Raw genomic sequence first — 17,403 nt, 5'->3', positions numbered from 1 at the left:
CCCAAGGAAGGTTGGTGCTCTTAGAATAGAGACCCTATTATATCCCATGATTCCCTAAAACAAACCCAAACTGAAATATGAGGCCAATATCCAGAAATCCCTGTACTATATAATATACCAATAAGCAAATGCGTTGAAAAAACAAAACAGAAAATATGTATAATGTTGTAAAGTAACAAGGAACATATTAAAATATTGTTTTAGTTATTTAGCTAGCACTTATACATGTGCCATGTGTTGCTGAAAGCAACTTGACAAACACTATCCCATCAGTCCTCATAGCATTTCTACAAGGTACATACTACATCCAATGCTGAGTTCTACCCTCTGGGTTCCCACCTTCTCCTAGGTTTTGGCAAATTAATTCCTCCCTCTCTTGATAGTTATTTGATGTCCCTTTAAAAGCACTGTAGTCCTAATGTCTTTATATTGAATGACTGGCAAACACAAAGGAGACATATCACTTATAATGAGGGATAAGTATTTGTCTCAGTTGACTAGCCAACTAACCAAGACTCTTAATTTCCCAGGTTATAATCTCACTGTTCTTACATATTTTTATGAAAAATATGAAAATACAAAAATGAAGAATATAGCAATAAACCCCCATTATTCATCCTCAGACTTAGCAAATATCAAGATTTTCCTACGCTTCCTATCTCTCTCTCTCTTACGCTCCTCTCTCCCTTTACCTTCCTTCCTCTCCTCTCTCTACCTCTCTCAGTTATTTTAAGGAGAATCCCAGACATCAGCTCATTTCACTCCTAGAATTTCAATATGTGTCTCTAAAATAACATAGAGGTTTTTCTCAAATAATTTTGGTATAATTATTGGTGCATAATGTCATCATTGCACGTAAGACAAGAAATAACACTTTGGTGTTATCTAATACCTACCCATACTCAAATTTCCCTGATTGTCTCAGCTGGTCAGTTTGAGTCAGAATTCAAACAAGGCCCACATACTGCACTTGGTTGTTATGTCCTTTAGGTCTCATTTAATCTAAAGTAGATCTCTCTTTATTTTTCTTTCTTCATCCCATTGATTTATTAAAGAACCTGGGTCAGTTGTCTGACAGAATATCACACATTCACAACTTTTCTGTTAGCTTTATTCTGAGGCCATTTAACTTGTTTCTTCATCTGCCTTCTTTCTTTTTTTTTTTTAACATGTATATTGGAGTATAATTTCTTTACAATGGTGTGTTAGTTTCTGCTTTGTAACAAAGTGAATCAGTTATACATATACATATATCCCCATATCTCTTCCCTCTTGCATCTCCCTCCCTCCCACCCTCCCTATCCCGCCCGTCCTCAGAGACTTGACTAGACTTGGATCTTACTCTTTTCACAGGGATATGTCATAGGTGGTGCTGTGTAATTTGGATTGAATTATGTCAAGAGGACACAACCTTACTGCTGCTGAGATTGATCAATCAGTGGGTTCAGGTGATGGCAGCCTGAAGCCTCCTTGGTACAATTACCCATCAACCTTTCATCTTGTGGCTTCAGCCATTTATGAGCATTGCCTGACTCTGTTGTTTCATTTGGGTTGCAAAACAATCATCCTTTCCATATTTATTGCTTGGAATTTTGTAAGGAAGAAATTTCCCTTTTTAGGTAGGTGTATTTGGTTGTCCAAAAACGTAGTTTATACCGGAAAAACAAGAATATATGCTTAATTCTTTCATATTAGTTGTCTAATTTTAGAGTGAAGTTGTTGCTCTAGTTATTACAGTGGTGTCCAATAATTTCTCCTTCTATTTATATAGTTTTATTATGACCCCTTGGTTTTTATGTGTTTATTCTGTGTCCAGTAATTGCATTTATTTTCCCTTTCATGTCAAAATTGTCTCATCTTTGGCCAATGGGAGCCTCTGGATCCTTTGACAACTCTTTGGGCCTTTGGAATCTCCCCTGTGAATTTTGTATATTTTCTACCCCAAACCTGGAATCAGTCATTCCTCTAGAAATCCTGGTTCCTTTCAGAGTGGAATGGTATTTGGATAGCATGACGCTCATTTCTGTTGGGTTATTATTGCTTCTATGCCTTTTCACTGGACAGAACTAAGAAATATATAACTTGAAACAGAAATAAAACTTTAAGTTTATATTGCCATGTCCAATTACATTTAATAATGTAGGATTTTGCTTAGTTTATTTGGCTTTATACTGAATTTCTTTTCTCGTATCTGAAAATCTTGATTCCTTACAGTAGTAAAATAATCACTAACTTGCATTATGTACGTAACTATAACACTAAAAAAAACAAAAAATAGTTTCAATATAATAATATCAACATCACTAATGAGTGAACTTTAAGATTTCTTTGCAGATCTGTATGTCCTCAGATAACATTCCTTTAAAGATAGTAAAAATACCATGTTCTGGAATCACTTGAAATAATTCCTTCTGTGTGCTTATGGCACATACAATTAGATTCATTTGTTTCCATTAATTTTCAGTTTTTAGACTGCTTTCTTTACTTTTTTGTTTGATTTTATTCTCTGAATATATTTACATATTCCCAAGTTCAAGACTTTAAAACAAGATATATTCAAAGAGGTTTCATGTTCATCACTGTGTCCACCATGTTCCCTTTACCCACATACAGATTATCATTTTTATTAGTTTTGTTAGTTTGCTAAACTTATCCTTTCATTTCTTTTTGGCAAATAAAAATATTCAGTACAGATATTTATTTATTACCACTCTCCCTCCTGCTGTTCTTACACAAAAAGTAGCACACCACATGTACCTTTCTGCCTCTTTCTTCTGTTTTGTCACCAATATGCCCTGGAGATACTTCATACTAGTGAGTTAAAATCTTCTGCGTTCTTTTCTTACAAGCGCATACTGTGTTATCCACCTTTTTCAGTTGTCTTCAGTGGGAAGATTATTCCAAATTACTTAGTCCCCATTGCTAAAGTCAACTGTCTTCTTCTTGGGTCTGTAGGTAAAACATTAGTTTGATAAGCACAGCTCCATGCCCGTAGGAAGCAGTTGTTCAAGTCCACTGGATGGTGGAAGGATCTTTCCTTACTCCACTGCATGGACCTCTAGTACTTTACTCCAGTGAAGTATAAAAAAGACCACAGTCCTGAGTGTTAATGCTACCAAGACTCTCCCTCTCTCTTATCCTTTACTTGAAGAAATGTTTCCAAATTGAAATATGCCAGCACTATTTACTTCTTCCCTTGATGTTTTCTGAGAGTTGCAGCATTGGACGGATTCTCTGATTTATTCATTCAAGAAATGTTTATTGAGCATCAGCTATTTGGCAGACCCTGGACATGCATAAAAATGAAATATAGGTGGGACTTCCCTGGTGGTCCAGTGGTTAGGACTTCGCCTTCCAATGCAGGGAGTGCGGGTTCGATCCCTGGTCAGGAAGCTAAGATCCCACATGCCTCGTGGCCAAAAAACCAAAACATAAAACAGAAGCAATAGGGTATCAAATTCAATAAAGACTTTAAAAATGGTCCACATCAAAAAAAAAAAAAAATGAAATTAGGCGTGGTCCCTGCCCTCAGAGGGCATTAAGGGGGGATTAATGAAAACGACATGTTTCTGTTTAAAACAAATTTCAACTATAACTGCTTATCAAATGATCACTTAAAACAAAATGACTCAAAAATGCTAAGAATAAATTTTGTAACTTATTTTTCAGGGAAAGAGAAAAATAAAGTAGGGATAAAGAAATACGAATATATAATTAATTAATACAGTAACTCTTTGTACCCTAAAGATAAAGATCACCGCTTCTTTTCAAGCATCCATAGAATGTAGACACAAATTAATCATATATATGTGTGAAACCAAAAAATAACCCCTAAACAAATACCCCAAAATAAAAACAACAAAGGCTATATTTTATAGCCTCGATTTAATAAAACAAGAAGTATTTTAAATGCTTTTCTAAATAATAGTTGAGTTAAAGGAAAAATACGTAATTAGAAAATCTTTGAAAGACAGAATGAGGATACTGCTTATTAGATTGAAGACAAAACTGAATTAGAAGCAAATTTAAAACCTTAATTTTATTGTAAAAATATTAATTCACTAAAATAAATAAACTATGCATTAAACTGAAGAAATAAGAAATGGAACAACAAAATACACCTAAAGTTAACAGGCAAAGTTAATATAAATATTAAAATGCACTAATTAGAAAATACAGCAGAATTGAGTAATACAATAGCTGATTATATAAAAAGAAAAATTAAATTAAAATGAGAAGTATGAAAAGTATTATAATAAAAGAACATACGCAGATAAGTTTTGAAATAAAAACAACTTAATAACATGTTAATCTTAAAGCATTCACTGATACATCTTGAAAAATAAGCATTGGAGTTGGCTTATGATAATGTAGAAAGCCTGAATATTCAATAACCAAGGAAGAAATGAACATGTTATTAAAAAAAGAAGACCTATAAGACTTCATGTATGTACAGTTTTATTAAGAAATGTTTTCAAACTTTCAAGGAACACATAGTTACCATGCTATTGTATATAAATATTAGAGGCCAAAGGAAAATCTAAGGAGCTTTCTGAATTCATTTTATGAAGCTGGTATAGCCCTGATTCAAAACTTGAGAAAAAAATCACAAACTATAGATAAATTTTATTTTATAAGCAGAGATGTAAAACTTAAATAAAATACCATTAAATAGAAATAAAAAACAACTTAAAAAGAAATTACCCATTAAAACCAAACAACGATTATATCATAATGCAAGAATGTTTAATTTCCATAATACAACAAATTTTTGCTGTTTAAAACCCCAATCTGTGGTACTTTGTTACAAAGACAACCTATCAATACATTGAGTTGGATTTTCTAGTCAATATAATAAAACTACTGGCAAAGAGGATCACACTTACTATTACTTAGAGATCAGAAAATTACATGTTTGGAAACTCCAAAAGAATCAACTAAAAAACTCTTAAGTACTAATAAGAGATTTCAATAAGGTGAACAAATACAAATCAACATGCAAAAAGTCACTGCTTCCTATTTCTAGTGATATCCATTTAGAGGAGGAAAAAGGAAGGAAGGAACTGATTTGTAATAAGAAAAATCGTAATAAAAAAAGCAGGAAATGTATATAAGGAAATTTCAAATTTTTCCTGATATCTATATCCATATCCATTTCCATATCTATCTGGTTATACTATATTCCTAGATAGGAAAAACAAATTTGTAAAGATGACAATTCTTATAACAGTATATAATTTGGGACAATTCCAACTAAAGTCGCCAAAGATTGCTTTTGGAAGTTTACACAATTTTAAAGTTTATATGGAATGAGTATGACTAACCAAGAACATAAAAAGAAATGAAGAATTTCTCAACCAGATATTATAATCTATAATCAAAATGTAATATTTAAGACAGTCTGAATCAGGTGCTAGAAATTATAAATGTAACCAGGAAAATAGTTCAGAAAGAGATTCTAACAGATAGATTTTTAACATGTGATAAAGATCATGTCGCAAATTGGAGAACAAAGAATTGGTCAGTAATTAGTGTTCAGGTAGTGGGTTAACTACTTGGTATAAGACAGGACTACTGCTTCTCTTCCTAGCCTATACCAAAATTTCAAATGAACTTAAGACAAACGTTAAAGATGAAACCATTAAAAAAATGGGAAAATACATAGGTAAAAAGAGATACTAAAAAGATTTCATTTCATAAGTCATTATTTAAAATTCTACAGATTCAAATAGCATAAACATAAATAAACATACCATTTGAGAAAATATTTTCCACAAATATGAAGGCAAAAGCTTAATATACATAATATTTAAGGAGCTTATACAATAATTGAGAAAAACAATGAAACCTCAATAAAACAGTAAATGAAAACATAGCCACAAAACGTGTGAAAATGTAAACCACAATAATTAAAAAAGAAATCTGTCTGACTTATTTCACTAAGCATAGTATTCTCTAGGTCTATCCATGTTGCTGCAAATAGCAGTATTTCATTCTTTTTTATGGCTAAGTAATATTCCATCATATATATATATTTATATATATATCACATCTTCTTAAGCCAATCATCTGTTGATGGGCACTTGGGTTGTTTCCATGTTTTGGCTATTGTAAATAGTGTTGCTGTGAACACTGGGGTGAATGTATCATTTCGAATTAGAGTTTTTCTTTTTTTCAAAATATATACCCAGGCGTGGGATTGCTAGTCAGACAGCAATTCACTAAAATATTAATGGTGGCCTCTCTCTATTCAGTTGGTGAAGAATATTTTTAAACTTTGTGTATATTTTCTAAAATGAGCATAAATTCATATTATAGATGCAAATAAGCATTACTATAAAAAGAGCAGAAAATTTTATAATGTAATTTAGAAACGTCATTCAAAATATGTTGATCGGAAAAAAAAGTAAACTGCTATTATTGGTAGATTTCATTTATGTAGAAGCCTCATTTCCTAACAGTTTTTAGATGAACTAGTAGTCACTGTACTTTGTTTTAAAAATGCAAGTAGCTTCCTTCTTTCACTGACAAAGCTCAGGTAAGAAGCTTGCAGTTCCTTTATGAAGATGCAAGACCTATTTATTTGGTTGGCCAAAAAGCGCCTTTGGTTTTTAAGTAAAAATAAAAGACACATTTTTCATTTTCACCAAGAACTTTATTGAACAATGTATTCACCCTTTTGTTCCACTACCTTCTGCCATTTTTCAGGCAACTTCATAATTCCATCTTTCTTTATAATTTTATCTTGTTGAGAAAAGAACTTTCCCAGGTGCCTTTTACAGGCTTCCAGGGAATTGAAAATTTTTCCAGTAAGAGAATTTTGTAAAGACCAAAATAAATGGAAATCCGAAGGTGCCATGTCTGGTGAATATGGCAGATGAAACAGAACTTCCCAGACAAGCTGCGACAGTTTTTGCCTGGTCATCAAAGGAACATACGGTCTTGCGTTATCCTAATGGAAGATTATGCGCTTTCTGTTGACTAATTCCGGACCCTTTTCATTGAGTGCTGCTTTCAGTTGGTCTAACTGGGAGCAGTACTTGTTGGAATTAATCGTTTGGCTTTCCGGAAGAAGCTCATAATAGAGGACTCCCTTCCAATCCCACCATATACACATTACCTTCTTTGGATGAAGACCGGGCTTTAGTGTGGTTGGTGGTGGTTCATTTCGCTTGCCCCATGGTCTCTTCCGTTCCACATTGTTGTACAGTATCCACTTTTCATCACCCGTCACAATTTGTTTTAAAAATGGAACGTTTTCATTACGTTTAAGTAGAGAATCACACGCAGAAATATGGTCAAGAGGTTTTTTTCCACTTAAATTACGTGGAACACAAACATCAAAGTCATTAACATAACCAAGATGGTGTAAATGATTTTCAATGCTTGATTTGGATAGTTTGAGTATGTTGGCTATCTCCCACGTGGTATAACGTTGATTGTTCTCAATTAAGGTCTCGATTTGATCGCTATCAACTTCAACTGGTCTACCCAACCATGGAGCATCGTCCAGCGAGAAATCTCCAGCACGAAACTTTGCAAACCACTTTTGACGTGTTCAATCAGTCACAGCACCTTCTCCGTACACTGCACAAATCGGTTTTTGCATTTCAGTTGCGTTTTTACCTTTCTTGAAATAATAAAGCATAATATGCCAAAAATGTTGCTTTTTTTCTTCCATCTTCAATATTAAAATGGCTACACAAAAATTCACCAATTTTGATTTTTTTTTTAAATGCACGCTGATATGACAGCTGTCACATACAATCTAACAAAATTGTTTCTAATGAAGTTAAAGACAACTAAGCGCTACTGGAGCCATCTTACTGAAAAAAACAAACTTTTTGGCCAACCCAATACTAAGAGTAAGCAGGTTCAAAGCTGTACTTTTTAGCTCTTGACACTAAACATTTTTTTTGCCCTGCTTTCAATTTTTAAAAAACTAATTAATTTTTGTTTGCATTGGGTCTTCGTTGCTGTGCGTGGGCTTTCTCTAGTTACGGCGAATAGGCGCTACTCTTCGTTGCGGTGCACAGGCTTCTCATTGTAGTGGCTTCTCTTGCTGTGGAGCACAGGCTATAGGCGTGCGGGCTTCAGTAGTTATGGTACACGGGCTTAGTTGCTCCGTGGCATGTGGGATCTTCCCGGACGAGGGATCGAACCCATGTCCCCTGCATTGTCAGGCAGATTCTTAACCACTGCGCCACCCACTGCACCACCAGGGTAGTCCCTAAGCAATTTCTATTAACAACTTTCACTGTAATGTATGGATGGCATATTGTTACTTTTAAAATGTACATAAATATGTATTTCAGGCACATATGTGGAAGCCTATGTATTTGAAAATGTTTCGGATCCAAATAAAGGAAACCATTTATAACCTTTCCATGTAATTATGATCACAAGGCTTAAACTTCAATCACATGAACAAATTCTTCCCTGGATCCCAACACGTTTTCCTGCCTTTCTCTTCCTTCCAAAATCATTAAAATGAAGTTCCAAAAGTATGTACTTCTCCTCTCTACTTCTAATTAGCCCACTCTTCAGTTTAGTTGGCAAATGTGACATTTGCATAACCAATAGCTCTCTTTCAAAGAGGACTGTGATGTGGGTGATTTTGAAAGGTCTAAAAAAGGTTTTGTGACCTTCAATAGGGTCCATCTGACCACTCAAATAGAAGCTTCCCAGCCACAAATGGCCCGCGTGTCAGACAGGGAGCTTCCTTCGCATATGCCTACGTGGATCACTCCTCTCTCATCCCTTTTCTGCTGGCACAAGTCAGAGGTGCTGTTCCAAGTGTGAAATGTGGGTACGAGCAGCAATTTACAGAGTGTGCGTTGCTTTTTTGTGTCTGTTGGTGGCACATTGGAAAATGGGTCTGGCACAGCTCATCCCTCACAAATGCTTAATGCCATCCCTGGGGACAGGAATATCACGAGCCCAGAAAAACACAGCTTTTAGCTGCTTGGTACTGAAAATTTCAGGCAAAATTCCAAAAGCCTTCAAAGCTAATGTCAAATTGACAAAGTGCCAAAAACCTCTCTGGCATTAAATATCCACTCTTTATTTTCTCCCTTCAGGTGAACAGCTTGTGAAAATAATAATGTGATAATGCCACCCTGTGTTCCAAATATCTCGAAGCACCATCTTGTTAAGCCTCTCGGCATCCCTTTGAGACTAATGGGAATTGAGCTGGCTTATTCACTTTACAGATGAGAAAACCCCACAGGAGATGGGTCAAATGGCTGGGCGATGGCCATGCAGACTTATCACATAGGTCCCAGGTCTGAATTTAGTTCTCAAAACAATGCCAAGTGTTGTAGGAAAGGACCTGAAAAGCTACCATCAAAAAGGGCCAAAGCAAGTTTCACACAGGATGCTAGGTGGGTTGGGGTAATAAACTGGCAAAAGCGATCAAAACACATCCCAGGAGGAACAACAAGGCACAGTCTAGGCATAACAATAAGGCACAGTGTAGGTGTGCGGCCAGTTGGAATCAGTGAGAATTGGCATGGGCCATCAGAAGATCTAATGTGGCATTACGGGCATCTTACAACAGCAGGCACAGTAGATTTCTGTCATTTTAAATTTTTTAGTGCATCTGAGCCCCCATCCCATAATTACAGATTCCACTATTAAAGGAGTTACAGCAAGGAACAGGACTCTACCCCTCACTACAGAAGTAACTTCCCTTCCCTACATCCTAGCAATCTGGCTTCGAACACATGATCTAAACCAGTCAATGGGATGGCCTTGTCAGGGACTCTGCATCTAGAGGAAGTGTGTCAGAGAAGCAAGGCACATTTTAGAGCTTCTTATGACCGTTGCATCCAATGACCCAGCAGTGCTCCAACAATGTTGTCTCTCAGGTGTGCCTTTGCCTGGAGTTCTGGCCAACAAATTTCCCTTAGTGCCTCTTTCGTTTCCTGAGCCTGATTCTCCAGCCTTCCTGTTAATTCAGGGAGATAGCTGATATCTTTCTAATAAATTCATTTTTAGCTGAAATTAACTAGGGTCAGATTCTGTAGTTTGCAACCTGGAAGATTGAAACAGGCAACGACCAAGGCTGTAGAGAAGTTAACATTAAGCAGATCTAGTGGCATATGTCAACTTTATAGCGACAGGAACTAAAGGTTTGGAGGAAGAATCCCTCCCAAGTATGGCAGACAGTACTGAGTGATCTAAAATCCATTTCCTTGTCTTATTTTTATGTATCCTGTAGAATTATCTTTACCAATCTCCCTTGCAGTTAGCTATGGCACATGACTGAGTTCAGTGACAAGAATGTGCATTGAGTGATGTGTGTGTCTCTTTCAGACTTGGCCCATTAAAACCTTCCATGTATGCTGCTCCATTTCCTTTTCCCTTTTTGGTTTGCTCTAAGTTTTGACTCTAGGGTAGTTTCGGACACCACGTGTTGAAGATGGCAGAGCCCACACCATCCTGGGTTCTCTGAATGACTGTATGAAGGAGGGTCACCCCACTAACCTGCTCACCAGTCCAGTATGGATCCTTAAACGAGAAATAAATTTCTGCTGTGTTTGAACTATTATACTTATGGGGATCTACTTATTACAACATAGCATAAATATACAACGTATAGTACAAACCCAGGTAATCAAAGACATTCAAATTCAGACCACCACCAGCAGCAAGACTGACTTGATGTTGAGTCCCTGAATTGATGGTCTACAGCTTTGGAATTTCTCTCAATTAGGAAAAATACAAATAACAACTGGGATAAAATCTCTAAGGGTCGATTATGCAACTACAGCTACACAGGTTGAAAGGATGCAGGCACAAAAGCTCATTAGATATTTGACGATCCTGAATAGAATTGTGGAATTTATTAGAGATCAATAAATCCTAAATTTTTGTTTCTCTTTCATGCATTGAAGTATCTCCAGACTAGAGATAATGAAAAAGATAAATTATAACTTTGGTTCTGCTTTTACCCCTTTAACCTAGTTTTTTCCTTCTCAAATAGATCCAAGTAATGCATCTTACTCTCCCTCCTGGGTCTCTTTTCCCATCCTTTCATTTTATTTTTATTTATTTATTTATTTATTTGTGGTACACGGTCCTCTCACTGCTGTGGCCTCTCCCATTGCGGAGCACAGGCTCCGGACGCACAGGCTCAGCGGCCATGGCTCACGGGCCCAGCCGCTCCGCGGCATGTGGGATCTTCCCAGACCAGGGCACGAACCCGTGTCCCCTGCATCGGCAGGCAGACTCTCAACCACTGCGCCACCAGGGAAGCCCCCCATCCTTTCATTTTAATTTATTTCCCAATCTCCCCCTTTTTAACTCCCTCTCAAGTGGATGGTTTCTTGGTGTCTCAGGCAGACTTGGGTAATCAGTTCTTAGAACCACACAGTACCTTGAATATGTACCTAACGTTTGTTGAACGAAGAAATTATTCTTGTTTTCTATTTTTAATGAGACAACATTGCACTAATGTCTCCTCTCCATGTTCAAGTTGAAGGAGACCTTAGAGATCATCTAGTCCAGTCATTACACACACACACACACACACTCACACACACACTCACAAACCCTTCCACAATATACAGTTCCCTTCTACAGCATCTCTGATGTGGCCCATCCAGTCTGTGCATGCATACTCCTGGTGATGAGAAGCTTACTGCTTTACGAGAAAGCCTATGCCATTGAATGACATCTCCGAAGTTTTAAAAGTTGTTCTAATTTTAGATAAAAAAATATTTCTCCATAAAACTTTCACTGATTGCTCAGCACTGGGGTTCCTTGGTGATCACATATCCCAGTAGAAATTCCCTTGCTTGGGAGTCAGAAAAATCTGGTTTCTAGCTCCACTTTTGCAGCTGACCAACTAGCTGACCTCAGGCAAATTGTTCCTCCTCTCCCACATGAAATGTCCTCAACTATGAAATAAGAGGTAGGAAAAATATTATATTTAAGATCATTGATTAAAATAATGCTTATAACAGAAACCTATTACACACCATTATGTGCTTACCTCCAGGCTAGCTCTGATTCATCAGTTAACACAATTTTGGTAAGGCTATTTAACCAGCCCAAATATTACCAATTTGTATTACTATTCCATCCACAATTATTTATCTTCTCCACAGAGATATCAGAAAAAAATCTTCATAGTCGTACTGAAGTCCAGATACAGCACCTGTATTTATATTCCTTATAATTCCAACCAAAGTTAAATATGAGTAAATTTGTATGACTTGCTTTAAGGCATTGAAACTTGACATTCTTTTCTAAATATCCTCAAATCATTAGCCTGAGTCTATCTTTGACCAGTTCTTAAAATAGAAAGATACTTAGTAAATCATGGATAGTCAAAGGACATGCTTTCTGTGCCAACACCATGGTCTGCCCAGTACAGTTCCACCAGTTCCGATGCACCCAAAATGAAACCCCAGGTGAAGAGATGTTTCTTTCCTGCCATTGTGGTACACAAAGGTCAGACATCAAGCGCAAAAACTGCATCTTGGAGAAGCATGCTACTGAGATAATAGCAGAATGTTGAAGTAAAAATGGGTTTTCCATCAAGATGGGTCTTATTAATGGAGTCAGGTGCTGTGTAATGTACTGTGTCAAGTGCACTGTATAAGTGCATATTAGATGGCGTCAAAGACACAGGTAAAATCTAAAAAAGATATATGTATATGTATAACTGATTTGCTTTGCTGTACACCTGAAACACAGCATTGTAAATCAACTATGCTCCAATAAAACTTTTTAGAAAAATACACAAGTAAGATGAGAATTAGGAGCACAAGATAAATTAGACAAGATGGAAGTGGCCTGAATCCATCCAATGACTGGCTGCCTGGATGTGTTTTATATGCTCTGGCTTGAGTTTACTTATGGGAGGGAGTCAGCCTCATACAGAGAGACTGGGATTTGAAAGACTAGTTAAATGAGAAAAGCATGGTACTACCTCTTTGGAGGATATTTCTGGTCTTTCAGCTTTCCTTGGAAAGTCTCTAAGCTCTGTTTAGTTTTCTGAAACAGTTCAGATTACTCCACAGTTTCTAGTAATATTTAATAATCTCAAATCAGTTAGGCCATATCTACTTAGGCCCAACATGTACTATAAAGTAGGAATGTTCACTGTGAGTACAATAGGGAGAGGGAAGGAACGCTAACAATAAACATAATAACTGAGGACAAAAATCACGTGATGGAAATCTCTATGCCGAAGCATCAGCCCAGGGTGATTCTCTAGGAAGCTGTAGAACTGCCCTGGGGTACCTGATGTCATCTGATCCCTATCCATAATGCTAGAAACATAGTAAAACAAGCCTAAAATCCATTTGGAACCAGTCAGGGTCCTGCTTCACTGCAATAATCCCAAGAATACCCATTTCCCTCTAAGAAGCTGCCCTTTGGGACGTTCCTGTAACACATCCCACACTTTCAGGCTCTCTCCTACTGAAACTGGTCCTGTTGGGATTGTAGCCAGAAGAGTTGCTTCTGGTTGGAAGCTGTGATGGACACGTCCAACAGAAATGAGTCTGTGAGTACCTGGGATGGAAGAACTATTTCACAGAACCAACTTTTTTCTCTTAGTGTCAAAAAGGGTTGAAATCAGTAGGAAGAACCACCCCTGTCAGTCAGCTCCCTCTATGTTCAGCTGTCCTGTAAAGCACCCTAACTAGGGTGGTTTTCATAAAGTAAATATGCCCTTAAATCCTTCGTAGCCAAAGGTTACAAAGCCTTTGCAAGGGTGGGTGGACCACAAAAAAGAGATCCGTGAGCATATTTTTACATTGGCAAGAAAAGCAAAATGTCACTCAACTAAATTTAAGATTGTTCACACACATCTGCTACCACCAGAATGCTATAAAAAAAAAAAAAAGAAGAAGAAGAAAGAAAGAAAAAAGAAATGCAAATAGCTCACAGTCTAAATAGCTCTGGACATTTTTCTATTCTTCAGATGACTTATGCTATTTCAACAATGATTGAAAGGCTCTCAAAGCAGAAGCCAAAACATGTTTGTGGTCTATCACATAGGGACAATTTTTGGTTAAATAAATACACAGACAACCGTATCTCAACTAGAAAATATATGTTAGATAGCTGTTGTTATAAATACATCACTAAAATGTGTGCAAAAAGTCTAGAAATATAAAATGTTACACTGCAGACAATATCATAAGTAAATCACATCCCTAAGAGATAGAGACAAAGATTGCTAGAAAATACATTTCTGAATCAGGTACATGTCCTCCCATTTCAGAACATAAAGCAGATGCATCTTATGACATGAGCCTCAAATCCTCTAAATTAGAATCTTACAGTCTAATCAACCAGAGTGATTTGTCCAAAGACTACCACTGCAACTAATGGATACAGTTTATCATAAAGGAACAACCAAAGTTTTAAAAACACAGAAGTCTGCTCAACAGTGTGTGAAAGGCCCTACTTATTCATCTCAAAAATCAAAGCATAATGGTAAAACACAGCGAAATTAAACTAAAACAACTGGAATCATATATCTACCTTTCTTTTCAAAAACAGAGTTCTTTTAAATATTGACATCAATTAAAGAAATCATCAGTGGATCTATTAAACATAGCTGACAAACATATATAACAAGGGCACCTTAATATAAAACTAAGTCACAGCCTCCAAAATTTTGTACCAAAAACACTGTCAAAATGTAAGTGCCATTTATCCAAAAATCAAATGCCAAATTACTGAAGACTTAAGAAGCAACAGTAAATTCACCTGGAAGTTATCCATAACAGAAAAAATCAGTTATATTTGAATTAGGGGTTTAGTTAAGTAAATTGTATTTACAATGGTTTTTACATAGGAGGAGAACTACTGAGGGAAATAAATTCCATATTACAGTAATATAAAAAGATAGTTTTCTCAGACTTTAAAATAAGTGGTTCAGCATAAATAAATGTTCCAAACCTCACTTAACTGGCCTGAGAAAAGATAATTATTTGTTATATTACTTTTTTTACGACACTCTGTTCCCTTAGACAAATTTGAATAGCTAATCAAGATATCTGTGGAGGTCATTCTTCATAGCAATTCAAAGTATCATTTCTTCACTGGCTGTGTGATATAACAGTATCATAAAACTATACCTTGGACAGTTTTAAGGAGGTTGTTATAAGATATTTTAGAATAAACTATTTTTTAAATTTCTGGTTTGAACAGTTAAATTGGACTACTTTGAAACAAATTAAATACTTCAGTGACGCTAAAGGTACCTCTCCAGTGGTCCATATCTAATCATTTTATAAAAGGATCTGCACTTTCCACTTACTATAGGCTTTTACGGTACATATTTTATACCAGTAAATTTAAAATTTCATAAGTCATCAAATATCTCCTATGCGTGCCAACATTAGAATACCTAGACATTTTCTCTTTTGGTAAGTGAAATATAATCTGCAATTTAGAAGTTTAAAACTATCCTTTAAAATGAGCACAGATCAGAAATAACTTTCCAAAGAGAGCCTTGTATTTACAAAAGGCAACAAACTGTACATTTAGAACTATTTAAATGAGTATTTTTAAATGCTCTGTTTTGTGCAACGGCAATGCAATTAATTTGTGGTAAATTAAAACAAAAACTTAGACTATAAAGATTCAAAGTACCAAGCATTCACATACCAACTGATGCAATGAGAAAGTAATTTTTCAAAATAACATATTCACACTTTCTAAAATAATATTTTTAAATGGTTAATCCTGAATTTCAAATGTAATGAAGCCCATTACATTTTACAGCTTAAATTTAGACTAACTCGGTTAGAGTTTGGAGTTTCCTCTCTCCAGTTGTAAAAATATGATAGACCTAAAATAGATGATAGACATTTGGAAAACTTACACTGTCAGATTGCTTGCCCTGGTCACAGTCCCACGTCGTTGTTCGCTGGCCTGACCTCTCCATGGTGCTGAAGAGTTACTCTTGCCCATTTGAGAGGAAAGAGTTGTTTATTCAAACAGGCTTTACAAGAAATCCATAAAGGGCCATCTGTGTTAGCAAGTGAAGTTATCTGAAGAATTTCTGTAACACATACTACAAAGGAGATGCTTTACCCTTCAGTTATCAACCACGATGCTCAGGCAGCTCAAAGATTTTGGAGCAGAAATCTTCAAGTATTGACAAAAAAGAGGGAGAGCTCTTTGGGAGATGAAGTTTGCTGATTTTTCTCAGTGTTCTTCAAATTGAGGGGAAAAAAAGGGAGAAACTACAGGCTACTCAGAGAACAGAGGATTCCAGAAAAGTTCTTGATCTTAATGCAGAAAACAAGCTCCCATTAGTCCAAAGAAGCCAATTCACTTCATTCTATCATTGCATCTATTTTTTGATTAAACAAAAATAAAGCTCAGAATTCCACAAGGCACTGCACACACTATGTAAACAGGTATGCCTCACTCTAGCCCCAGCCTCTGTCTGCTGAAGACTATCACAGCAGAAATCAGGCTCCTGTGGCTTTCACAGATTACCTCTTTCTGAGGCTGAAACGTATAAAGAGCCACATGACACCCAATGATGTCATCTCTAAAGCAGGTCACAGTTGCCGCTGTATGTAGATGAAGTTCTTCTAGTGAAGTGTTTGGCATAGTGATTTTCTTGAAAATCTACTTGCATTAAATAGTGTGGTCTTCTATCAATATGCTTAACCCTATCAATACAGTGCCATGAAGAGAAAATTAATTTATTCCTCACAGGTAAAGAAGGGGTTTCCCCTCACGGAGCTCTAAAGGGAACTAGAGGAACGGTAGAGACAGACAGAAACTTCTAAAACGTCTCTCAGAATTTTTAGCATTTAAAAAAATCATTATTTTTTAATGCCAATCTATGAAGATTGCAAAATAAAAATTAAGGCAACTGTCTTCAACTCCAGACAACATTTTATTTGATGGAATTTAAGAATGTTTCATAGACAAAAAATTTTACTAACACCTATCTCTGAAAGGATTTGAGTATGTTTTCAAATGTTGGTAGGAAATTTCTTTTACTCATTATTTCTAGATGTTTTTCAGCTCTGAATACAATAACAAAAGTTTAACTATACTATAGGTAATTTTTACATGTAACTAGTAATAAATAGTATACAAAGATATTTTAAAGAATGTATAATAATGAGAATTATCCATCTCCATTCTGTGTAGTGTATTTTTCTCTTTCTTAACATGTAGTCACACACCATAACTTGGGATTTTCAGTCATAGTTGACTTTCTTGTCAGCTAATAGTTAAATTATCTAATCTCTCTTCATGCAAACTAAAAATCCTCACAAAGTGAAGATTAAATTGAAACTAATCTAATCAGTGCCTATTGACTGTATCCTCTTTTAATAAAAACCAAAGTGGATCAAACAACAGAAACCTTCCTTGGTGAGCACAGTACTTATATTTTTGAGAAAGAAA

The 17,403-nt window shown here is 35.9% G+C and overlaps 1 protein-coding gene across 2 annotated transcripts in view; it reads right to left on the bottom strand.

Moving 5' to 3' along the window:
* SCHIP1 (schwannomin interacting protein 1) overlaps nucleotides 1–16,484 on the bottom strand; it is a 575,059-nt gene extending 558,575 nt beyond the window's left edge. Inside the window, exon 1 of one of the 2 annotated variants that reach the window (XM_004281846.2) lies at nucleotides 15,854–16,484. In XM_004281846.2, coding sequence (XP_004281894.1) covers nucleotides 15,854–15,916 — 63 coding nt within the window. In that variant the 5' untranslated portion in view covers nucleotides 15,917–16,484. The remainder of the gene's footprint in view (nucleotides 1–15,853) is intronic. The other variant, XM_049709741.1, reaches the window with a different exon arrangement.
* Nucleotides 16,485–17,403: the final 919 nt, after the last annotated feature.

This window comes from Orcinus orca, chromosome 5 (assembly GCF_937001465.1).
Source record: "Orcinus orca chromosome 5, mOrcOrc1.1, whole genome shotgun sequence".
Lineage (NCBI taxonomy): Eukaryota > Metazoa > Chordata > Mammalia > Artiodactyla > Delphinidae > Orcinus > Orcinus orca.
Note: the sequence above shows the minus strand (reverse complement) of the source record. Positions and strands in the feature narration are given on the sequence as shown.